A 25,231-nucleotide genomic window follows, 5' to 3' on the forward strand; every position below is an offset into this window, starting at 1 on the left:
CACATACACAGGCAAGGTACTCTTTGTGTGTATGTAGACGTCATATGTTAATGAACCGATGCATATTCATGTAACCTCAATAAAAGAACAGTGGTACGGGAGAATGGACGAGAGCAACTGGGGTCAGGCGAAGGAACGGCGCTTTGTCCGGTCTCTCCCGTGCACGAGAAACATGAAGAACTTTGCCTACTGGTGTCTTGCTTTGCAGTGTAATTATATTGTCCTCAACGTTCCAGCGGATAGGTTCAAACCACAAACCTATCAGTTACCATAAATAAGATTTAGTTAAAAATAAACATCAATATATATAAACAATTTAAGAATAATAAAATCTGCTAAAACTGAGTGTAATCATACTTATTTCACTTGAAAATTTCTATGAATGAGTTTCGTTCCTCAGTAGATTACTGCACAATTTTATACAAACATGTGGCATTCACTTTACTTTTGATTTCTGCTGTCGTACAAAATCATCTGTCATGCCACATATTTCACTAATTTCTAGAAATCCTACGTAAACAACACAAAACTCAACATTTAGAGCAACTATTCAACCACAGAATGACTGCGTTTCACTTAGCTTACCACTCTTAGTTTCAGTGTTACAGATGTAAGAGTTTTCTGAAGTCCAGAAGAACAGTGAAGTTTAAAATGCTTTAGGCCATTACTGATTGGTCCGTGCAATAATGTCTCTAGCCATCACATAGCCTGCTCTTTGCCAATTGGCTGGGAGCAGTTTGTGTCCTTCTACGACCTCATAGAGCAGCATAGCAAGGCCAGATTTGCTGTCTGTTGAAGTTACCGTCTTGTTTTGTTTTTTTTGGGGGGGGGGGTTGGTCTTACATTGTGTTTATTTAATTTTGCATTTTCGATATTTGAGTCCATTTTCATTAAATCTGTCAGGGGTCAGTTGTCGGTCAGCTGTCAGCCTGTTTATGAATTATTTATGGCCCCATATTGTCAAAGGGGAAAATTATGAGGTGTGCACATGCTGACAGCTCTGTTCCTGTGTGTCACCATCTTTCAGGAGTTTATCCCCCACATGGCGAAGGAATACGGCTTCCAGTACGAGCTGGTCCAGTATAAGTGGCCCCGCTGGTTACACCAGCAGACGGAGAAGCAGAGGATCATCTGGGGCTATAAGATCCTCTTCCTGGACGTGCTGTTCCCTCTGGCCGTCGACAAGATCCTGTTCGTGGATGCTGACCAGGTTCGCTCACATGTAGCTGTGCAAACACAGTCACTCATCCTGCATCTGTCCAAATATTTGTTCTTTTACTATTCAGTAAAGGAGGAAACTGTCAGCTTCAGAGAACCTGTTCAATATAATATTCCTCATGACTGCCATGAAGTACTAAAAGGTTTGGAAGTAGTTTTATAGAAAAGTTTGGAAGTGCACACTCAGTTTTGCTCCACATGAGTTCCTAGACTCCTTTTTTTTTTTCCTTTTTTTTATGTGAGATATGTTCTCTACTTTTTATTTTTACTGTTTTGTGCCAGCTAAGCTGTTCACACCTCCTCCTCTGCTTCAGATCGTGCGCACAGACCTGAAGGAGCTGCGTGACTTCGACCTGGAGGGAGCTCCGTACGGATACACTCCATTCTGCGAGAGCCGCAGGGAGATGGACGGATACCGCTTCTGGAAGTCCGGATACTGGGCGAGCCACCTCGCTGGACGCAAATACCACATCAGGTAGACGCTGATCGCTCAGCTCCAGTGTCGCAATCAAGTTTCAGCAGCATTTAACATCAACTATCTGCAAACATGCTTTCCTGCAACTTTCACGTGTTACCATCGTTTGCAGCGCGCTGTACGTCGTCGATCTGAAGAAGTTCAGGAAAATAGCTGCAGGAGATCGACTCAGAGGACAGTACCAGGGGCTCAGCCAAGACCCCAACAGCCTTTCCAACCTCGACCAGGTCTGACGCTCTCTTCACTCACTGTCTGCATTCGTGTTTTTATGTACACGTGGCATCAGAGCCACGTGTTTTATGTAAAACAGCCATATGTTTTTAGATTGATTGAACACTCTTCTCCAGTTTTTCAGTGAAGACTTTAGAGCAGCCTCGCGTTAGCGTGCGTCTGTTCCTTGTCGCCGCTCGTGTTTACTCGTCATGTTCTGCTCTGCTTCTGATTTCACGACAGCGCATCGCTGGTTTTATGATTGCGGCATTGTTCAGCAGCTTTTACATTTCAGGCTCTGATGTCCTTGAGCACAGCGACAGGACAAACTGTAGTCTGTGATTGCAACTTGATTACTACGCAGCTGAAAGAAAACATAAAGACAGCCAACTGTGAAAGTACACAGGGGAAGCAGATGCTGCTTCTAATGCTTGTTTGTACATGATGGTTCAACCTTCCTAACAATAGTTTTCCCTTCTCTGCTTTTAGTTAAGCTCTGCACTTTTTCTCACTAGTTTGTTTGTTTATATGATTTGATTTTTTTCCAGGATCTTCCAAACAACATGATCCACCAGGTGCCCATAAAGTCTCTACCTCAGGAGTGGCTGTGGTGTGAGACCTGGTGTGATGACAGCTCCAAGAAGAGCGCCAAAACAATAGATCTGGTAAAGAATGCTTCTTTTTATTTAACTGTTTTCTGTACAGTTTGTCAGAGTTACAGAGGATTGATGGCAGTTTTCTAAAGATTCCCATGTATCCTAACAGCCACTAGAGGGCAGGCAGGCTTAAGAATGAGTTCACATTAAAAATAAGACCACCTTCTTCTTCCACCACAGCAGATCATCTGCTTCCATCTCACCCTGTCCCTAGCATCCTCCTCGGTCACACAAACTCTCTGCCTGTCCTCCTCTACATTCATGAAGCTTTCTCTTTTCCTCCTGCCTGGCAGTTTTATATTTAATATCTTTTGCCCAGAATATTCACTATCCCTCCTCTGCACATGTCCAAACCATCTCAGCCTTGCCATGAAGGTTTTAAATAGTCATTTTATAGGTGGACATAAATCAGTTTTGATGCTGCATCCTGTTTTTGTACCAAACCACATTATGTGACCTATGATATGAGCTGTTTTGTCTTTTTTCTCATTTTCCCAATATCAGTGCAACAACCCGATGACCAAAGAGCCCAAGCTGCAGGCTGCAGTGAGGATCGTGGCAGAGTGGACCGACTACGACCAGGAGATCAAACGCCTGCAGGCCAGAATCCAAGACAGAGCGAACCACATGGCGAAGCAGCAGGACACAGGTGCGCCTCGCTCGCAGAAACCGATGCGCGCAGCTTTCCGCATTAATCACTCAGACTAACGTCTCTCTCCTCTGTCCTCTGCCAGATGCTCACACGGAGCTGTGAGGCGCTCGCTACGATGAGGCGCTGAACTGGACTCTGTTTAAAGAGTCTGCTTCAGAACGACGCTCCTCTCCTGCCTCGGGGACTGCTGACAGACTGACCGACTGGTTGAAACAATGTCCAGTTTTTTGTTCTTTTATAGGTTTCGGTGACTGTGTGGGTGCAAACTGTGAGGATGTGTTTTGTGAAGCGAATCGTGCATTTTTTTTTCTCCCTGTAGTTGATGTCAGTCTGTTTGCACTGATTGGGATTCTGGTTCTGGCTTTTGTAGAAGCACAAAGGGAGGAGGACTTCAGAGAATGGTATTGCTGGTTCATTTTGGTGTTTATTTGCTGTATGTCAAACATCTGGTGCTGGGAACACTTTGCATTCGCTCATTTGAAGCTGTTTGGTTTTTCTCTGGATTGCATAAAGATACAAGTTCACGTGAAGGCTGTGATTTTAAAGAAAACAAGGAGAAGCACTGTAAACTCTCACCCACAGGTGTTTGACCTGAAAATGAACATCAAAATCAGTAGGATTGTTGTCACTGTGACTCTCAGGTACAGATGTTGCAGCATAAAGTCAGAAGCTGATCAAAGTTATACTCTAAAGGGAAGAGGAGCCTTAAAAATTTGGCTTAAAGCAAAAGTGATTTCTGTTCTTTGGTAACATTGATGGATTTGTCATCTTCATCTTGTTTCGGCTGTCAGATATTTTTGTTAAATAAACTCCGATTAATGGGTGGTCCAGTGTATTTTTGTTTACATGTGATTACTTGAACAATATTCTGCTTTAACTATTTACGTCCTGTGCAGATTCTCCTAATCCTGGTGAGAAAGCTAGTTAGCAGCCAGATAAGTACACTGCTGAAAAAGGAAACATTGGATCACATGATAACAGCAAGTCCGTTAAACTTCAGGGATATCATTCTGTCCTGGTAGGAAGCATGAACCACTGTGAGTCCAGATCACCTGCTCTGGTGCAAATCACAGTGACATCAGAGGCAACAACCAGACAGCCCTCGTGACTGCTTTTTCTCTAGTTTTGGTTTTTGCCTAGTGTCCTTGTCACATCTGGCAGCATGAGGCAGTACCTGCAGCCCATGCTTGCTGTCAAAAGAAGCTTTGCTGTGTCTCCCAGCACAGCCTCAAGACTGTGGAGGAGCTGCAAGGAGGAACAGGAGAGTAGCCAGAGCCCTACAACATGACCTCCAGCAAGGTATTCATGTGCAGGCTGTCTGAATCAGAGTCCACGAGGGTGGTGTGAGGACCTGACGTCCCTTTGTGGGACCTTTTCACCCCAGCACTGCGCAGCTTGACAGAACACCAGAACTGGCCGGTCTGACGCTGGGACTCCGTTCTCCCATGTGGAGAGCAGATTCACTCTGAGCCTGAAAGAGTGTGGAGAAGCTGGGCAAATGTTTCACTGCTTCCAACATCATCCAGCATGACAGGTTTGGCAGTGGGTCAGTGGTGATCTGGGGGATTCATATCCTTCAGTCACACAGACCTCCACAGGCTGCGCTGGCGTTACCAGGATGGCATCATCAGACTGATTATGCAGGCCAATGGCTAGACTGTGTAGGTAGTTCCTGGATGACAAAGTAGTGATGTCACTTCCTTGCACCAATCTGAATCCACATGAGAAACCAGCCTTTCTGAAAAACACCTAGGATTATCAAATTTATCTCTTAGGTGCATTTACTGTGAGAATAAAGTTTCCACTGTGATTATGTCACAGCTAGAAGTGTAATGAAGACAGTATGGATATTAACAGTGTACCTTTTTTGCATATAAGACTGGGTAACGACCCCTCTCACACATGTAGCATGTCGTGATGGTTCTTGTTCTCACATTATGCACAGCTGAGTTTCTTAAAAACAGATCTGATGGCAACATCTGGATCTGCCACAATGCCTGTTTAATATTACAGATCTACTTTTTCCAGAGCAGCGATTCATACTGTGATCTCGTTGCACATCACTGCTGGTCTCTTCCTTTCCCCCGTTGTTTACTGTCATCTTACCTCTACCAACCATCAGCATCTGCATACTCTCTAAAGCGTAACTCTCTTGGTGCAGGGTGTCCCATTTCTGCCCCCGACACACAAAACCTGTTACTGGAAGGTTTCAGACTTTTATTGTGATCCATTTGAAAAAAGGTTTTACAAAAAGGTAACATTCAATTTTTACACCAATTCTTTAAAAAAAAAAAAAAAAAAATCACTTAAAATAAGGTTTTGATACAACAAAATTCAGTTAACTAATGGCTTCTATGAACAATGTGAAAATAAGATAATATACATGTAAATGAATGCTACAAAGATGAGGACAAACAAAGGGATTACATCAATTAAAATAAAAAATAAAAACAAACAATGGCATTGATTGTTTTGCTTTTTCACTTGAGTGACATCTGGCCAGAATTACCAACAGAGCGGTTATTGCAAAACGAATCCCACAGCGTGTGGCGTGCAACTGGAATGTGATGACACAAAAAGAAGCAGGAAAAGCAAAAAGTAGAACCGCCTTTAATGAGGCCGATTTGATGCATCTGTTTTCTTCACATGGCAACACTGGTGTGTGCAGACTCCTCCTGCAGCCAACAAATAACCCAGAACGCTTTAAAACCTATGATTCCCATCATCGTGTGGCTTCAACATAGACGACACCCAGACCAGCAAAGAGACGTGGAGAACTGAAACATAACGAGAATTAACCCCCCCCCCAAAAAAGGAAAAAAAAGGATGTGGTGTTTCTTTAAATGTTGACAAGCACAGCGGACGGCGTGCTCATGAAAACAGATGCTGAAAGAAGTTGCTTGCATTTGTTTCCCCCTCCCCTCCCCTCGTCCTTGAGGCAAAAATGCAAACTTCAAACCGGTTAATGGTGGCACTGTCATCTTAACCTGACCAGCCAGCTGCGCCCGTGCTCTGCGTCGAGCAGCGCGCGGCGTGACATCAGCACCGCTGCCCTGACTGGGCTGGAAAATAACCTGATTTGCCATCTTACTAAAGTCTGTAACGCCAAACGCGAAGCCCCTGTGAGCAGCTGGTTCCCTTTAGCACGACGACAGTGAAGGGAGGGGGGTGGTACCAGACTGCTGGATTTTTTTCACTCTCAAGAAAAAAGCGAATCAGCACATTTCCAAAAAACATTTAAAAACTACTTTTAAAAAAACAAAACAAAAAGAACAAATCAAGGCAGCGGTGTGGACGCCGCGCCGCTTCAAACAGGGCGCTCAGATTTGTCACGACTCTCCCCGAGAGTTTCCACGGCTTCCTTTTCCCTCGGTCCGATTTCACAAACACATTTACCCCCATTACAGTTACATCATCTGCAAAGCTTTTTCTTTAAAAACAAACAAAAAACCAACATGCACCTCCAGCATTTTATACAAGAGTATAATACAAAATAAGGCATTTCATCGTGTTGAGTATTCATGTCATGTTTTGAGTGTTAATGTGTGTTTTCGTGTGTGTGTGTGTGTGTGTGTGTGAGCGTGTGTACATAGCAAACACATTTTAATGTTATTTCTTTTTGCCCGCCTATAAAAAGACTGCAAAAAACAAACATAAAGTCAAGATAACTCTTACTTAAAATATATATATTTGTCATATACATTTAGGTATATATTCATATGTAAAAAAACAAAACAAGGAAAAAAAAAGGGGGGGGGAAGAGGGGAAGAGAAAAGCCCAAGAGGTCCCTTTTGATAGGCCAGTTCTCAAAAAGCCACCTCACCACATCAACCCCCACCCACCCCCTCATTCCATGACCTCGCTGGGCGCCACTGTGACCAGCTGCAAGGGGATCTCCTGATTGGCTACAAGGTCGTGCGCGTTGGTGGCCTGGAGGATGAGCGTTGTTCCGTCCGTGTTGATGATGGCGTCGGAGGTGGGCGGAGACGTGGAGGGGGGCACCCCGCCTTTTTTATTCTGGTGAGTCTTTATGTGCTTGGCCAGGTGGTCGCTCCGCATGAACCTCTTGGAGCACTCTGAGCACACAAACTTCTTCTCCCCTGCAGGGTCCAACAAGCACACATCAGTGGCGACGCACATTTTTGTCTGCAACTAACTGAACTGGAGCATTTGGAGACTTTGTCGCTTGTTTCTAGCATCAGATCCTTCACTTAGCAGTGGGGACGGCTCCCTCGAGCCTACTCAGGACCCCATTTTAAGCATTTCCTTTCCAAAACCCTCTTCTTAGTGTAACTGTTAAATAGTTTTCAGCATCACATTAATTTAGAGTCATAACATTTCAGGGCCTTTACCTCACAATATAAAGCATGTTGACATGAATCTTGATTTTGAGCAAATAAAAGAAAGAAAAACATCCCTACAGCATGATGATGACGACGCTGCACACTGGACAATAGAGATGCCGTTAATGAGTTGCCTTTCCTCACTAAGATGCTACAGAGCAACTTTATTGCAACGCGACTTGATTTGCAGCCCTTGTCGAGGTCATGTGACCTTTCCTCTCTTCCATACATCGTAAAAAATATGTGATGTTGAAACCATAAATCTCTAATCTGATTCTACGCTGAACTTCCATCTCCTCAAAGGAAGTGTGGATCTCACTCATCGTGACCACTGGATTCTTGGAGTCACGTGAGCAAGAGCCTTCATCGCCATCTACTCAGATTCACGACATCACCTGGTTGATCAGGTGACCATATGACCCAAGACTCAATGCAAAATCTGGGATCAGATCCTAAACTTTGGTTTCCTCCCTCACCGACTTAGAGGGTTTTCAAAATAAAAGCCAAAAAGGAACCCAAAGGCTTTACCAAGATAGCGAGACTGAGCAGCTACACCTCTACATTAATACTGCTGGAAGACTGTTGATGGATCTAATGATTTATTAATGACAGACGATCACATATTGCATCATTGTGATAGAAATGTGATCGCAGTAATGGGGTCGGATTTCTAAAGAAATCAGAGCCTGACTCTAGTTGTCGTTTAACCCAAAGTATTAATTAAGGACAAGCACACATCACAAGTTTGTCATCACAGCCCCCGACTACATCTCAGGCTTTATCACAGCAACGGCAGCCTCGTTAAAATGATTTAATAAAAATGCTTCGTGCTGAGTTGATATTATCTGCTACTTAACTGCTCAGATGAACAATGATGTAATTTCAAGTGTTTATTAGCTGATTCAATTCATTTCAACTACAAATAAAATAAAACTGATATCGCTGATGATCTGCTGTGAAGTGTCGGTTTCTCACTTTTTTCTTCGTGTTTCACACGTCTTTGCTGAACATTGCGTGATCGCAAACCAAAGCTCTGGACAGCAGCAGCAGCAGACATGAAAACATTTTGTAACTGTAACATTGTAACGGCAACGCGATCCCCACATGAGCTCCGACCATAAAACTGTTACTTTGTTGTTATTCTTTTATTTTTTTTCCAATTTCAAAACAAAAAGCGTGTCGACAGGTGATCTCACCTGTGTGCGTCCTCCTGTGTCTCTGCAGCTCGTCGCTCCTGGTGAATCTCTTCCCACAGAACATCCAGTTGCAGACGAAGGGTCTCTCGCCGCTGTGCCAGCGCAGGTGAGCTCGGAGGTGGGATGTCTTCCCGTAAACCTTGCCGCAACCGGCGATGTGGCAGATGTGCTGCTTCTTCTTCCCCATACCTGAACCCCTGTGGAAACGAGGGAGAGTGAAGAAAAGAGGGATCAGGGAAGTGAAGTGCTTCCATTTTCCAAACTTTGCATTTACTAGTGTTTCCTTTTTTGTTCTGCTGGTCAAAGGTGAGCTCAGCACCTACACCTCCTGTTATCCATGGCGTGTGTGTGTGTGTTCTCAGAGGCCCACCTTCCTCCAGACTCTTTGCAGTTGGGGCAGGTGCAGGCGACTCTGCGGAGCCTTTTGCCCTCCCCGCTCGGCGTCTCCATGTCCTCGTCTCCCATCTGAACACGCAGGTTGTTCAAGTCGCTGGGGTTCAACGTGGAATCCCCGCTCAGCTGCCACTCCTCAGAGTCTGGCTCTTCCTTTATATGGATACCTGAGCAGAGGAAAAGAGAATGAAAGAGGGAGATTTAAGAAACTGTAAGGGATTAACTAAATGAATGAAATGAGGAGTGATAATGCGTGGCTGTACCTGCTGGACTGTTTGCATCCTCTCCCTGTGAGTACTGGACCCCAGTTTGTGTTACAGAGTTAACTGTGACTGTTTGGAGGTTGGGCAGGCTGACCTGGCCTGACTGGCCCAGGGGAAGGGTCTGGACTGGGGCTAAAGTCAACTGTTGGGCCTGGCCCTGACCCTGGGGCAGCTGAAGTCCTTGGAGTGACTGGACACCCTGAACCTAAGAGAGAAAGCAGATGTTTTTGGGAATCTTATGGCAAAGCAAGCTCACCTGAAAGAGCAAAACAGCCCCTTGAACTTACCTGGAAGGTCTGCCACTGGATCTGTCCAGTAGCAGTGACAGTTTGGGCCTGGATGAGAAAGGTCCCAGGGTTGACCAGCTGCACGCTCTGTAGAGTCTGACCTGCTCCTGCAGTCAGGTCCTGACCCTGAGCCACCTGGGCTACCTGGGCCTGACTGTCCCCAGACAGCTGCAAGATGGGCTGTGAGATAGTGGTGGCATTGGAGGATGACACCTGCAGGAATAAATTACACTTTTAAACAAGGGCCAAAAAAGTAGAATTCATATGTTTCCCTTTTTCTTTTTCTTTTTTTTGGAATGCAGTACTTTCTGCAGCGGAGAAACTGCACATTACCGCTTTATGTAAAGGCCCAAATAACACAAGTGCATGAAAAAAATTAACCAAACCTATTATCAGCAGTGCACTTTTAGGCCCTTTTGCTTTGTATCATGTGCAGATGCCTTCTTGTCAATCACATCTACTAGAAATTATCCCCCCAAAATTGTAAAAAGACAGATGTGAGATGCACTGCAGCGCTCTGATCTAAAGAAGAACTGATGAAAGTACACAAAGCTACATTTTTATGGCCTGACAAACCAAAGAACTGCATTTTTCGAGTGAAAAGAAAGTGGACATCAGCAACAGACTGAGAGGAACCATCAGCAGGAAGAACAGGAAAAGTGTGATCAGTATGTGTCAGTGTGCAGTGATTTAAAAAACAATTTCCAAATATGAGTTGAGGCCACAATATTTTTGTGAATGCATTTGTGTTGCAGTTGGATGTTGATTATTCAGACAGCTGTGAGTAACAGTTTCATAAGTCCTTTAGTTGACTGCTAGCATGACACGCTGTGCTGAAATAATAGAGACATTGTGCAATCAAATGACTTTAGCCAGCTACATCATTTTAACATGATTTCAGCCCTCAGTCGAGCCCAGGTTCTTGGTGCATTTCCATAGGAACCACCAGGTGGTCTTGGCCAAAATATGTTCTGCGATACACATCAGTCACAGTAAAAACTTCAACAAACATAAAGAGGAGTTTGTAAACTTTAAATGCACACCTTAAAGCAGTGCCTCACAGACATTATTGGCCTTGGGGTGATTAGAGGAATCTGCTTAACCCCTCATTACTTGGGCTGGGTGTCATTTTTCACATTCTGTTGCCAGTAACGACAAAGTTATTAAATTGTGTTTACTTTACAGGTTATTATTATTACTATTATTATAGATTTTCTTTAGTATCTTTTTCATTAACAAATGTTTTCTAAGTGTTGTGGGGTTGTTGTGCAAAACCTTCCCATTAAACTGGCAACAGTATGACTAAAGCTGGGAATCTGTCAACTCTTGCAACAAATAAGTCTTCAGGAATGACGATATTCCAGGACCTATTGTCCCCACTTATGGCTTTAGTGCAGACCAAAAACTTTTCCTTTTGAGATTGCTTCATTTTATTAAATTGCTCACTTATAATTTAAATTGTAATCAAATGTCTCCAGAGACCATTGGGCATGACACACATTCACATGACATGCTGCTAAAGCCACACACGCTGACCTGGATTTGCTGCAGGTGGTTGTGGGAGTTGTAGTTCTCCGAGGACGACAGATCAGACACGCCTGCGGACACGGCAGTCGCCTGGGTGAGAACTCCTGTGCCGTCGATGGTCTCAGGAAGCTGGGCGGAGTTGGAAGAGGAAGTGGTTGTTGGCACGTAGAGCTCTTGGTTGGCGCTCGGGTCACTCACAGTGACCAGCGACTGTTTGGCTCCGGTGTCCTGGTTCTGGGTGTCGAGAGCCTGGCCGCTCATTATCAACTGGCCTTCAGGTGTGACTCCTGTTGCGATGGGGACCGTCTGAGCTCCGGTCAGCCCCAGCGACTCCAGATCCACACTGTTTATAGGGACGAATGTTATGTTGCCAGGAAGCCCTACAGGCATGGTGCCCGTGTACGCCGAACCTCCAGCTAGCGAAACGCCTTGGATCGACTGAACCTGCCCCGCCTGTGTCAAGAGATCTGTGGTTGCCGTCGTGGCACAGCTGATTCCAATGCTGCCCTGGCTGCCATCTTGGAGTAGCTGAATCTGCCCCGTACCGTCATCCAAACCCTGCGTGGGGAATCCTGCAATTGTCCCATCTGCATTTTGGATTTGAGGGATGACCTGAAAGACAGAGGGGGGGGGGGCAGCTTTGAGCATGCTGATCACCTATGCTGGAGTGCTCTGATCTATATGTTTTTCTTTGTTCATCTTTTTTTTACCTGATACTGAATGCCCGACACTCCATTTGCTGCAGCCTCACTCCCGGTTGCTGTAACATATATGGGCTGGCTGGGAATACTCCCAATAGGAAGCACATACTGCCCGTTGGACGTGATAATCCCCGAGTTTGGAATGTGAACGACTCCCTGGTCTTCCTTCCCAGCCGATACGGGAGTCAACACCTCCCATCGATCTGAGCCCGTCAGCTGAATGGCTGACATATCTGTCGTCTGGGAGCACAATCAAAAGTCACATTAACAGGGACAGATCACACTTCCAACAGGGAGACAGTGACTCCTCTCAGCTTCAGATTAGATCACAGTCTGGCTATTGTCTACCAATCAGGTTTGGATTCAGAAACTGTGCAGATGCACGAAAGGAACAAGTGGAACACGGGCAGGAGTAGATCATGCAGCATTTAAAGTCACAAGAAAGATGTGAGCACTACCAGCACACATACACATATACAGAGTGAAGATAGCAGGCTCAGATACAGCCGAGAGCAGGGTGTGGGGGATGGGTGGCCATTACAACACAACTCCAAGCTACTGTTTTGATTATGGACGCTATCCGTGCTACATTATCCCACCCCTGCATCCTTCGAGCCCAAGGTACACCGGCTATCTTCCAGCGAGCCGACCCAAGTGACTGACTTCAGTGTCCTACCCACTATGGGCGGGTTTTACAGGGGTAAAGTGGGTGGCCGTTATTGAGGGGAACACAGGAAGTGTACGGCTTTCTCCCCATGCCATCAAAATGTTAAAACCTGTGAACTTCATGCTCCCAAAACAAAACACAACCGAGAAATCGAAAGCGAGCGAGAAAGACGAGCTAGAAAATGTCGGATACCTGTGTTTCCGCGGCGCCGCCGGGTTGCAGAAACTCGCTTTGACTGCTGTCCACGTCCGCGGACGCCATTTCTCCTTGTTTCAGAGGCTGCTCTGGCGCTAGCAGGGAGAGAGGGGGAAACTCAGCAAAACTCTGTAATCTTCAACTCCTGCCTGCCAGAAAAGCCCGCAAAGCATCCCCACTCTCCGGTCCCAAAAGGAGCCGACTGCGAAATTCTACTTTGCAGCGGAGGTTCTGAAGAAATTTGGGGGGCCGAGCTCGACTGTTTACTTTGTCAACTCCGTGGCTAGCCAGCTAGCTCAGTCAGCTAACCATATCGAGCTCGTTAGCAGCAGAGCTAAAGATAAAAAGACGTAGCTCGCTCGGCTCCAGCTCTCACAAACTCACCGATTAGCTGCACGCTTCGATGTGCTGAACGTTTACGTACCAGTCATAGCGTGAGTGGTAGTAACCCGGGGGATTATCGGATCAACTAAACTCCGAACATGATTATTTTATCAAAGGCGGGCCAGTGTTGATCGGCGAATTCGGGTCGATTTTTTTTCTATTTTGATTGACGGTGCGGGAAACACAAAAAGGTGGGACTAACAAGCTTGACCGTCGAATTTGCATCACATTACAGGACGTTCCGCCCTTCTTCTCTACGTCGATTGGCTGAGCGAAGGTTGTGGTGGAACGTCATTGGTTAAAATCGGGCGCCAGTCATTTTTTTGTAGGACGAGTGTTTCCTGTTTGTTGAAGGAGACAAGAGAAGGAATGCAGTTGTTGAAATTTAAACAGGGCTTAGTTTGAATACGGAGACGCTCCAGTACAAAAAAAAAAAAAGTTATTTATTTATTTTGTATTGCTTTATCTCTTTTGATTTGCTTTCGCTTTAAAGCCGTAGACGTTTGCGATACGAGGGGATTTTTTAAAATAAGTTCAAACTACTTATGTTCACTGCAAACGTCATTTAACCTCCATAATTACAACCAGGCAGCTTCACGTGTTATTACAGCTTCACACCGAGAGCCAGCTCGTTGTAATAGTTAATTCCACATCCCAAATGCCACATAATTAAAGAAAGCAGTGCTATCAAACATCGGGAGCTCTTTAATTCACTTAATTCGAGATTAAAACGTCCAAATGTTTCAACCACTGCAGATCTGTTTGTCTTTTGAGTTTATAAACCCATAAAAATATGTTAAAATAAACGTTTAAAAATTAAAATTCGTTCTATAATAATAATAAATTTTATTTATGAGCGCCTTTCAAGTCACCCAAGGACACTTTACAATAGGATAAAACACTTAGTAAAACAATGGCAGAATAAGAACAATAAAATAAAAGCACAAGATAAAATGAACAAACAGTGGATTCACAGTGAATATGCAGATTTGAACAGATGAGTTTTGAGTTGGGATTTAAACTGGAGGAGAGAACCAATATTTCTTATTTCTGGGGGCAGAGAGTTCCACAGCCTGGGAGCAGAGCAGCTGAAAGCTCCCCTTCCCATGGTGGTGAGGCGGAAGGAAGGTACAGTAAGCTGGATAGAAGAAGAACGAAGTGAACGGGCAGAACAAGTGGTGGTTAACAGGTCAGAAAAGTAAGAAGGAGCGAGGTTATGAATGGCCTTGAAGGTGAGCAGATTATTTGTTCTGGCTAAATTTCATGTGCGGGTCCACGATGAAAGCTTATCCATATATGAAAATAGGTTAAAAACATTTTTATAACCACCAACTTTGAATTAAGCTGCCACATGACTGTATCACTTAGTGCATGAAGCCCAGTGAAGTAATAAGACCGACCTCCAGAGTGTGTGAAAAGTACAGCAAAGCAGTCTTTCGTGACCGTGTAAAAGTATACAACTGCTCTGGTAGCGTCCTTAGACACTTTGTTACTAGCAGGACAAAAAAAGAAGTGTCAAAGAACAGAGAGATAAGCCACCATTGTTCAATGAAGCTTCATCAGAAATGGTCTCAGTGGAAGGTTGACTATGAAGAAACCACTGTGTAGGAGGAGAAATGGTGAGAAAAGGTTGAGGTATACCAAATTACACAAAGACTGAAAATAAAATCAGTGGCAACAGGCCTTATGGAGCGATGAATTCGTATTTGACATTTTTGGTAATATGTTTTTGTTTTTCAATATGTACAAAGGTAAGGAGAGAGGTACAGCAGTGTCTACAGCCAGAATAATCCCAAACACACTGCCAATGTAGTAAAAGCAAATCTGGATAGAAAAACACAGTGGAACACCAACAGTCATCGATCGACCTCCTCAAGGCCTGGACCTGATTTTGATCTGAAATGGACCCAAACATCCAAAGAGCTTTTTTTCCTTATATATACTGCATTGCCACAAACAACTGTACATGTTTCACAAATAATTTCAATAGATGCTGCAACTTTTTCCTATCAAAATATAAAGAGATGAGAGTAGCTTGGGACGACGATCTGTTTTGCCTGGAATGAAAGAAAATAAACATACAAAACCGTAACAGGTTTATCTCCTTTTATTGACACATGCATATTGATGAGGGTGATACTTATTGTACACTGGTTTCCATAGGTCAGAAAGATTTCTATTTTAGTCCACAGTGTGGCAGCATGTTTATGAAAATGAGCATAGTTTGTGGGCAGTGAGAGAGGTGAAACATGATGCGATTTAAAGCTGTACAGTCCAAATGATCCACAATGGTGCATTCTCTCGTTATGCGGGGCAGACTCCTTTACGTCAGGAGTGTAAATCAATAAAAGCAGCTCTCTCTTCAGGAATCTGATGAGGCACTGCCACCGAGGTCCCCGTTCCTCTTTCTAAAATAATATCCCTCATGTTATCAGCACAATACAGTTCAGCCCCACCCTCAATGAAACACCGACCGATGGCTTTCGTTCTCCCAAGAAGAAATGATGATTGATTTTTGGACACAATATATTTTAGCACCTTTTAAATTTAATAGAACTGTGCTGCTCTTTTTAAATTTTAAGGGATGACATCTAAAACTAATTCACCTGCAGCACATTGTTGCTTTATGCAATTATGAGTATTTTTATGATAGAACAGCCATGCCTGCCCTTACTAATGCACCAAACAACAGGCTCATTAGAATGTGAAAGCTTACAGATTAATCAGCTGTAGCCATGACTGCAATTCATGAAGAGAGAAAAGATGAGCTGCTCGGAGCAATAAAACACTTAAGTCTTAAAAAAAATCCAAAACAGAAACCTGTCTCAAAAGAAGTCTGAGCTTTTCTTTAAATTAAATTATCAAAAAACAGTCTTTTATGTGTTAAAAACACATGAACAACTAAAGCATTGTTACCAAAAACTGATTCGAACAGCTGAAGCCATCAGAATCAAAAAAGAAGTATGAAAACCAGCAGACAGTGTGCTCTGTGGGACTAAACTGTATTCTGAGTTTTGATTCCCCCAACCCAGTGACTCTGTGGTCTTATTTCTTTTTGGGTGCATTGGGTGTGTTGAATTTGAAAAAGATAATGTCCCCGTCCTCCACAATGTAGTTCCTGCCCTGTTGCCTGTACTTCCCAGCAGCCTGAGAGAGAAAGAAACAAGGGAAAAAAATTATAGTTGATATATTCCAGAACAGTTATTGATGGAAATTCAGCACATGCAGCAACTCAGGAATAATTGGGCTGGGGAAAAACAAACAAACAAACAAACAAACAAACAAAAACACCCAAAACAAAACAAAAGCTCACACCTTGGCTGCAGTTTCACTGCCCTCTTCTTTGAAGTCTGTGAACTTCATCACCTCGGCCATGATGAAGCCTTTCTCAAAGTCAGTATGGATCTTTCCAGCAGCCTGAGGAGCTTTTGTACCTTTCTGTGGGACCAAAGCACAACAGGACATGTTATAAATAAAATATGTATTTATTAAATGCATCACATTTAAGAAATTCTGCAAAAGTAACAATCTGCGCTCCTGATATCATCACAAAATGATGACAACTGTCAAAAATTTACTTCAGGGCTCTGTTTTGAACAAAGAAACAATAAAATTTCTATCAGTATTCAATTATAGAACTGTTGAAGACACCAAATGGCAAAAGCCAAAGTAATATAATATCACATATATTTAAAAATCTATGTCAGATGTTTCCATCACTCAGTTTGACAAGTCAGATCTTCACTGACTACTTAAATATAATAACGGAAAACAAAAGTGAAGCTGGTTGTCAGAAAAAAAATAACAAAAATGACGCAAAATGTTGGAATTGTAATACAAGCCAACATTCTAATCACAAATTAGGGGAAAAAACACAACATTGGAAAATTAAGCTTTCCAAAATATTCTTTGAATAAATTATTTTTTAAACTCAGTGAAGATCTCTAAAATTCAAAACTATCAGAGTGGTTTATCTTCAATCACAAGAGTTAATTATGTATTTTTAAAAAGGTTACACACACACACACGTCAAAACACTCACCCTGATGGTCCACGCTCGCACCTCATCTGGTCCTGCTGTGAAGAAGTATTCCAGCTGCAGCGCTGCATAGCCGGTCTTTATTATTTTGGTCAAAACACTAGAAACACACAAACAAAACAAAACAAAAAATGGTTTGCAAATTCAATTTTTGCACAGGGTACGGACGTTTCAAAGCACATTAGTAAATAAGGACCAGTGCAAACTTTAATTAATTACTCAGTACTCAGTATTAAGTTGCCTGCAGCCATTTAATATCATTACAGCAGAAAGGTGCAACTACAAAGAGTGATTAAAGGGTTAGTGAGCCATGAACTTAAAATCAAAGTTTTTAGTGTTGTTCAGTTTAAAGTCACCTCAAAGTGCCATGTCTTCCCCAATTATTCCTCTGATTGCAATACAGAGTTTGCCTAAATAAAACTGTTTTATGCATGCAACGTGTTGAGCCGTTCCTTACTACTACCCATGAATTAACCCTGCTGTGAAAGTTACAGCAGCACAAATTGTGCATTGCATTCTCACTGAATGTGCATGTATTCAGGGAGCAATGCATTTAAAGGCATCTACACATTTCTTCTGCCCTGCTGGAATTGCACCTACAATACCAGAGACTGCTTGCTTCACAGTACACCCATAAAGAAAGTACCCTTCAAGTTTAGCATGATATTAACAACTTAAAGACTAATGACCAAATACCTCTGTGTCTTCTGTTCCTCGCAGTATTTATTCCTCTCCTCCTCCTCCATGTCCTGCAATTTAAACTCCAAAGCTCCACTTAAAGGAATGACCATAGCGCCAGGATCATGAGCATCTACCCACTCCTTGATTTTTGCCAACCTGATGAACAACAGGCCGCAGGATGAGTTATTTCAAATGGCAAAGAAATGCGATGACGGTAAGATTAATATATGCGACATGTAGACACGCAGGGTGAAAGCAAACATACCACTTGTTCTTTTTCCTGATGTAATCTTTCTCTGAAAGATTAACCAGGTAGATCATGGGTTTGGAAGTCAGAAACAGGTACTTGTTCAGAACTTCAATCTGTGAAGAGTTAGAGATGAAGTTCTTTATGAAAAAGCCGTTTCGAATAGGGTCTAAGGGAGAAAAACTGTTTACACTGGAACACATCAGTACCTCTTTGTCATTCCAGTCATGGTAAAATCTGATGTGCTTCTTCTCTTCTTCCACCCAGTTTTTTATTTTCAGCATGATATCCTGAAGCAAAAAGAAGCATGTGAAGCAGCATATACAGACCGATTTAATTCAGAATCAACAAAAGACAAAAAGTAAATGCTTCTACAAAAAAACCTTCACTTACATATTCAGGCTTTAGTTTTTTGTCACTTCCTCTGACAGCAGTCTTCTCCAGTTTGTCGATAATTGGACCGATCATTTCTTCGTCTTTTAGCCGCAACTCCTCGTGAATTATCTCGATGTCCCTCACCGGGTCAACGTTGCCCTCCACGTGGATGATATCCTCATCATCAAACGCACCTTAACACAAACAAGCGTCAGCAGACTGTCGATGCAACGACATAGCTTGAAGAAAAAAAAATGCAAATACTTTCACTGGAGAAGTACAGCAACAGCAAGACTTAATAAATTGTTAATCAATTTAAAACATATTTTAAATTTTCAATTCTGCTAATTTATTTCTAAGCAAACTGATGTCCCCTTTCACTTTTTTGAAAAGTGAAACTAACAAATAAGTCAAGAGCCAATTATTTTGCCTTTTTATTTCATTTGCCTTCATTATTTATTGACTAATTGGTGAGAGGGAAACAAACAAAATTAATTGTTCTTTGGTCTCTCAAGATCTGCCTAACATTACCTTCGAATGACCACAAATTTCATTATACCAATTTATGAAACAGAATCATTGAGATATGGACACAAATGCAAAATCAGACAATGCTGGATAACACCTCTGGTCTTGGATATTAAAAAACAAACAAACGCAAACTGCTCAGATTTAATACACAGATTTCACTTCTAATATATATTAGTCACCCTGATAAAGATTCCTTCTTCTTTTTTTTATTTTAACTTAAATGTTCCCATCATAACCATTCATCCATCTTTATTCTCAACTGCTTATCCAGTTAAGGGTTCAGAATCAGAACACACCTTTAAACTGTAGATGGAAACAGTTTGGAACTAGGCTTCAATTCCCAGTCCTAGTCAAAGCCAAAAGTACACTGAGAAAAGTTCTTAAGATGGACCTATTACCCCATAAGACCTTTATTTCCAGCATGCCCTGACACCTGTGCTCTCTCTCAGCTGTTACTACACCGCAGCAACTGTAACTCACGAGTCATATGGAAGATCCCATCACAAGCACTGATGTTAGAGAGGAAGGCGTTTCCGAGTCCCTGTCCAGAATGAGCTCCCTTCACCAGACCAGCAATGTCCACAACATTCAGGAAAGCGGGAACCTTACTGAAGTGACAAGGAAGATCATCAGATGATGCAGATGTCCTTACATCTTCTAACCAGCTGTTGCAATACACACCTGGCAGGTTTGTGGTACTGGCAGAGGAAATCAAATCGCTCATCAGGAACGGGTACCCTGCTCTCATTTGGGTCAATTGTGCAGAAGGGGAAGTTTTCCGCAGCAGCTTGGCTTTTAGTCAGCACATTGAAAAATGTGGATTTCCTGCAACAGCATTAAGAGAGAATGGTGACGCCTAACACTTTTTCCCACTCATTCAGCTAGGAAAAAATGCTATAAAATTTACATACCCAACATTAGGTAATCCCACTATTCCTATTTTTAGGGATGTTCCAAATCGTCCAATCAATGGAGGTTGCTTCGGAGCTTCTGTCTTCTTTGGAGGCATCTACGAGATTTAAAACAAGATGGTCAGATTAAGACACTCGTGTTGGGATACTAAAAAAAGCAGAGTTTTTTTTAACCAACTCCTCGGCTCTGCTGCATGTCAGCTGGCTCCACTAAAAACGTGTAGGGTCATATGCTCATTCAAACACAGCATGCTAACGCCAGCTAGTAGCTAACTGGAACCACTCCTAGCTAGCAGATGGGAAAATTTAAACCAGAATACATAGTCCTGTTTGTACCGTCCGAACTTTACAAAGACACCAACATTTATTTGGCTAAGAAAACGTCTCTTTTGCTACCTTAAAACCTGCAGGCTACGTGCTGTCCACTCCTGATGCGTGTTCACACCGGCCGCTCTACTGGAAAGACAAGCTGGGGAGCAAAGCGGAAGTGTTTTGACGTAAGGGCTCTCTGATTGGTCGGGCGAAGAGCTGGAAATGCCACGACATAACTCAACTTGGACATATATTTTTTATTTTGCCCCAAATTATTTAATTTAAATGCACTTTTCTGCCTTTCTTTTGTTATACGATACGTGAGTCGTCTCGTGAGTATTTAAAATTACTCCGCGGTCTGTTTCACCGTGACGTGTGCGTAATGCGTTCAAGAACACGAAGTCAGTATGGCCAGAACCCATAAAAAAGACTTTACTTCTGAACTAGCTTCGATAGAACTGGATATCTGAGGTAATTTCTTATTAAAATACGCTGGATAACAACAGAAAGGGGTCTACTTTTTCAAAATACAATGTCCTCAAATTAAGTGAATATAGGGAGCAGGTAGAAGAGAAGCCTGGAGAGGTTGAAGTATGCACTGGAGAGAAGAGGAATGAAAGACAGAAGAAGCAAGAAATGCTGGAGAGATGTCTCTCAGATATCCTAAGAATGCTTTGGTGTCCCAGTGGCTGGACAGAGAGAGGTCTGAGCTTCTCTGCTTAGCCTGTTCCCCACATGGATCAACTATCCATAGCAACAGAAAGTGCACAAGAAGTGAAGAAGAGGGCAGGCAAGGTGGAGGGAAGATGAGCGACAGGGGTGTTTTGTGACAAAAGGACAGCAGAAAGATTTTCATGGACAAGATGAGTACATTAGATGAGTAGATCAGGTTGACTGGATTGTAGAGGAATATAATGGACAAAGGACATGGAGCTGACAGGCAGGAGGAAAACAAAACCACCACAGCGAAGATTCACAAATGTTGTGGAGGATTTACAGTGTTGCTATAACAAAGATTCTAGATAGGATGAGATTGAGGCTGATGATCCACTGTGCTGACCCCTAAAGGGAGCAGCAGTGCTTATGACTGCGTGTAGCTGTTGCTGTAATTTATTAAAATAAAACCCAAACGTTTGTTTTTATATTGTTTGTAGTAAGCAAGCAATACTTTTCTTACTGGTGGAAGACATTAGTTTAATCAAATAATGTTCAATAATTAATGCTTTAACCAGTAACTCTGACAATTTTGATAATAACACAATTTAGGTGTGAAAAAAATGGAAGCACATCTTAAATACAAAGAGCACAGCATGGTCAAAGTTTTTTTTTTTTTTTTAATTTCTTATATACAAACAAAAGTGGACGTTCGATCAAGCAAAAACAAACTGAAAAAAGAAACATGGCATTTAAAACTTAATGAGGGGCAAACTAGGCTCACGACAGTTTAACAAATCACCTACCAACAAAGAGCAAAATGAGAAAGTGTAAAACTGACACAGAAAAATCCAGCTATGATACATAAAAACAAAACAAAAACTACTGAGAACATCCTAGCCTTTTTACAACCACTGACTGTGCTTTCAATTCATTTGATCACACTGAGTCTTCAAAAACAAAACAATTTTTTCAGAAAAAAATAAACAAACCAAAAACAGATTCTTCGCACAGACTTGGTGCAGCATGATTCCCTGATGACTTTTTTGTGCTCAGGGAGAAATTTCGGGAGTTCTTTTGGATCAATTTTGTTAAACTTTTGATACACAAACAGATGCAGAGTTTTTAAACCACATACATAATATTGTCAGATTTAAAACAAAACACTGTCATCCAAACAGTAACACTTCTGTCGCCTCTTCTCTTGTTGCTCAGTAGTGACCTGTTTAAAAATACATAAAGTTTAGAGATTGAGTCAAATTGAAGGTTTTCTAAATAAACTAGTCTAATGGCAGAAACATGGTTTAAACATACGTGGTGAGTAGGATCGTGATCGAGAGCGATATCCTCTACTATAGTAAGGAGATGGAGATCTGCGCCTGTAGGATGAGGGGAGGAAAAAAATTTAGTTACAGTTACTGACTAATTTGAGTCTTTATCAATCATGCATCATTATCAAATCTTCGTGATCAACACTGGGATACAAACGGTGCTGGAAAAAGCACCAACCTGTATGAACGGTACTCGCGGTCATCGTAACGATCGTAGTCACGATCGTAGCCTCTATCATAGCCTCTGTCGTAGCCCCTGTCGTAGTCCCTTGAGACACGACGTGATGAGCCACCGCCGCCGCCACCACCGCCGCCTCCTCCACCACCACCACCACCACCACCACCACCACTTAAAACAAATGATAGTGTGTCAATTTTGCTCAAGTAACCATATAACATCTCAAGCTCCCCAGTGGACAAGCACTCACTATGTGGGGCGTCCCATGTAGATTCCTGGAGTGGGAGTATGGGCTCGTTTGGTAATAGAGAAATCCACTCGGATCCTGCGTCCATCCAGCTCCATTCCATTAGCTCGCTCCTTGGCCTAAAATAAACACACACGCACAGTCAGAAGCAGACTAACTGAAATTGTTTGCATTGCAAATTGTTTCACTCTTCTGTAGACACTAAACAGCAGACTGGACGGACAAGACGAGCTGCATAATTAAACAAGTTTCACTTTCACATTTGTCTTTTATGCTATTTTACTTACTATTGTTCACCTTGTACAAAACCATGGATGTGCTCTTTGAAGTTTAGTTTGAACTAAAATAGCTTTTTAACAGCAAAGAGGTTAACTATATTAGGACAAATAAGCCAACTATTTTAAGTTTTTAAATACATATCCCTATGTTATTCTACTGACCTCCTTGGAGTCCTCGCAGTTCTCAAAGTAGACAAAGGCAAAGCCTCTGGATCGACGTGACTGCTGGTCATACACAATGTTGACGTCTGCCAACGGGCCATACTTAGAGAAAACCTCCCTTAGGTCCCTCTCAGTGGTATAGAGGCTCAAACCAAACACACCCAGACAGTTGTTGGGGTCTGGGTTGGCCTGTGAGCAGAAACGTTGATGTGTGGGGACAAAAAAAAAAAATTTAAGATGAGAAATTCATGATTGTGACATGTCAACATATCTCACAATGTCACACAAACACACACACCTTAAACTATACATCACACAGTCAACATTAAACTGTTTAATCTAAAAATTGATGACTCGCGTCTCCATAAACACCTTGAGTACAAGTTAACAAAGTAGCACCATACCCTGTTGCCAATGTGTCGGCGTCGATTCGACATGGGGGAGCGGCTGTGGCTCCTGCGCCGGCGGTACTCAGAGCTACGAGATCGGCTCCTGGAGCGGCGCCGGCGGGAACGAGAGCGGGAACGGGAGTGGTGTCTGCGTGAACTTCGATGGGATCGAGACCTGCAGACAAAAAAAAAAAAAAAAAAAATCACAGGTGAGGAAACCAAAATCTCACAGGATTATCTTGTTATGTACCTTAAATCAGAAACCTGACTTACCTGGATTTAGATCTTGACCGAGATCTAGATCGGGACTGAGATTTGGATCTGGAATGATGGGAACCACCTCTGGAGCGCGCTGGTGAGCGGCTAGTGGATTTAGGTGAGCCTCCAGGGGATGCGCTCCGCGAGCCGGCCCGAGAGTCCTGAACAAACCAGACTGCAGATGTCAGAAACACTCTAAAGCCAAATGTACCAAAACAACAACACTACAGGGCCTGGAGGTGACACCGCTCACCACCTTCCTCATGCCCTTTTCAGAAGAAGTTCACCACATTTTCGCATTTAACAGGTTTGAGACTAAATATTGAGGAATTAGGTGAAGTACTAAAGATATTTCAAGCAGATATTAAGAAATGTAGCTTAAATATTGACTGCACAAAAAGTTAATTAAAAATAAAGAATGGAGGAATTGACCAGTGATGTGGCTGATACAGAGAGGGAAAATCATGCATGCTATAGAGAAAAATAATAGGATGAAATAGAGTAATAACATAGCAGGCTGTTAGGAAATTACTCATACCCTGGAAAACTTCTCATCTTAACTTCATAACTTCTTTAACTTCATTACTTCATAACAACCCTTCATTTCTTCTTTCTTCCGTTTGAATATATGACTTCTTTTTTTCCTCCTCTTCCCCCTTTTACCATCTGCCATTACAACACTAGACGCGGGGACAGCTCTTGATCGCTTCTTTTTTCAGCATCTCTCCCATACATTAGCATGCATCAACACCATCAGCTTCAAACAACAATAACTTCACATCTGAAACGTCTTCCGCCTTTTTCTTTCTTCCAACCTCAACCTTAACAAAGAACAAACAAGGGTGATAAGGCATGTTGGTGTCTGTTAAAACCAGAAATTTAAAAAAAATGAAAAGAAAAGGGAAAAAAAACATCAAGAAAAACTAGGAAACATTATTATTAGGACTGAAAAGGTGCACTTTTTACGTTTAACTGGCCTTCATTGGGACTAAACTACAACTTACTCACAAACAGCTGAACGTTGAGGTAGCTAACTATTAACTGTACACATATGTTTGCTGCTGGCTAGTTATATTTTCAATAAGCAACGTTAGATAACAAGTAAATGAGAAAGTGAAAGCACCCGCGGCCAGGTGGCGGCCTCCTCTACCGACCGCTGCGCTTAGCAGGCCGCACGCTTTAGCTTAGCAAGCAAGCGCTAGCCCTCTTATTTTCACATAAGCGCCCCAATAAACTTTAAGAATCTAAGTCTATAATTCACACAACGTGCTTAATATCCTTGTATAAACTCGACTTTTACTAATTTCGAGGCCTGTTTAAAAAGAAAATATAGCCGTTAAACAGATCTGCAAATGTAGCTAACAGCTTATTTCGTCCTAACGCTGATTGTCATGAATCGTGAACTCACCTGCTCCCTGAACTCTTTCTCGTTGTCGCTCATTATAAAATAACACGTTTAGCAAATGCGTTA

The 25,231-nt window shown here is 42.6% G+C and overlaps 4 protein-coding genes across 6 annotated transcripts in view; 1 reads left to right on the top strand and 3 right to left on the bottom strand.

Moving 5' to 3' along the window:
• Positions 1 to 4,046, top strand: part of uggt1 (UDP-glucose glycoprotein glucosyltransferase 1) — a 31,283-nt gene extending 27,237 nt beyond the window's left edge. For both annotated transcript variants that reach the window (XM_005723717.1, XM_005723718.1), the window contains 6 exons: positions 1,028 to 1,210; positions 1,533 to 1,693; positions 1,806 to 1,920; positions 2,452 to 2,568; positions 3,064 to 3,208; positions 3,294 to 4,046. In XM_005723717.1, coding sequence (XP_005723774.1) covers positions 1,028 to 1,210; positions 1,533 to 1,693; positions 1,806 to 1,920; positions 2,452 to 2,568; positions 3,064 to 3,208; positions 3,294 to 3,313 — 741 coding nt within the window. In that variant the 3' untranslated portion in view covers positions 3,314 to 4,046. The remainder of the gene's footprint in view (positions 1 to 1,027; positions 1,211 to 1,532; positions 1,694 to 1,805; positions 1,921 to 2,451; positions 2,569 to 3,063; positions 3,209 to 3,293) is intronic.
• Positions 4,047 to 6,855: 2,809 nt separating this feature from the next.
• LOC102200525 (transcription factor Sp3-like) lies at positions 6,856 to 13,385 on the bottom strand. Of its 2 annotated transcripts, none has more exons than XM_005723719.2 (9): positions 13,208 to 13,385; positions 12,781 to 12,878; positions 11,931 to 12,161; positions 11,230 to 11,832; positions 9,694 to 9,906; positions 9,407 to 9,611; positions 9,121 to 9,310; positions 8,751 to 8,947; positions 6,856 to 7,311 (listed from the first exon to the last, which is right to left on the bottom strand). In XM_005723719.2, the coding sequence occupies exons 1-9, from the start codon at positions 13,212 to 13,214 to the stop codon at positions 7,058 to 7,060; spliced, it is 1,998 nt and encodes a 665-aa protein (XP_005723776.1). In that variant the 5' UTR covers positions 13,215 to 13,385; the 3' UTR covers positions 6,856 to 7,057. The 2 variants fall into 2 exon arrangements, with proteins under 2 accessions (XP_005723776.1, XP_005723777.1); XM_005723720.2 differs by having other exon boundaries at positions 13,168 to 13,384.
• Positions 13,386 to 15,256: 1,871 nt separating this feature from the next.
• Positions 15,257 to 20,476, bottom strand: LOC102201006 (obg-like ATPase 1). Its single transcript, XM_005723721.1, has 11 exons — positions 20,348 to 20,476; positions 19,952 to 20,049; positions 19,722 to 19,865; positions 19,521 to 19,648; positions 18,528 to 18,703; positions 18,344 to 18,424; positions 18,153 to 18,250; positions 17,903 to 18,043; positions 17,210 to 17,306; positions 16,483 to 16,605; positions 15,257 to 16,314 (listed from the first exon to the last, which is right to left on the bottom strand). Exons 2-11 carry the CDS (start codon positions 20,047 to 20,049, stop codon positions 16,213 to 16,215), a joined length of 1,188 nt encoding a protein of 395 aa, XP_005723778.1. The 5' UTR covers positions 20,348 to 20,476; the 3' UTR covers positions 15,257 to 16,212.
• A 969-nt stretch (positions 20,477 to 21,445) lies between these two features.
• LOC102201286 (transformer-2 protein homolog alpha-like) lies at positions 21,446 to 25,231 on the bottom strand. Its single transcript, XM_005723722.1, has 8 exons — positions 25,169 to 25,231; positions 23,776 to 23,921; positions 23,518 to 23,677; positions 23,114 to 23,302; positions 22,677 to 22,792; positions 22,427 to 22,597; positions 22,232 to 22,296; positions 21,446 to 22,139 (listed from the first exon to the last, which is right to left on the bottom strand). Exons 1-8 carry the CDS (start codon positions 25,199 to 25,201, stop codon positions 22,129 to 22,131), a joined length of 891 nt encoding a protein of 296 aa, XP_005723779.1. The 5' UTR covers positions 25,202 to 25,231; the 3' UTR covers positions 21,446 to 22,128.

Source organism: Pundamilia nyererei, unplaced genomic scaffold, assembly GCF_000239375.1.
Source record: "Pundamilia nyererei isolate P.nyererei 1_Seehausen unplaced genomic scaffold, PunNye1.0 scaffold00010, whole genome shotgun sequence".
Lineage (NCBI taxonomy): Eukaryota > Metazoa > Chordata > Actinopteri > Cichliformes > Cichlidae > Pundamilia > Pundamilia nyererei.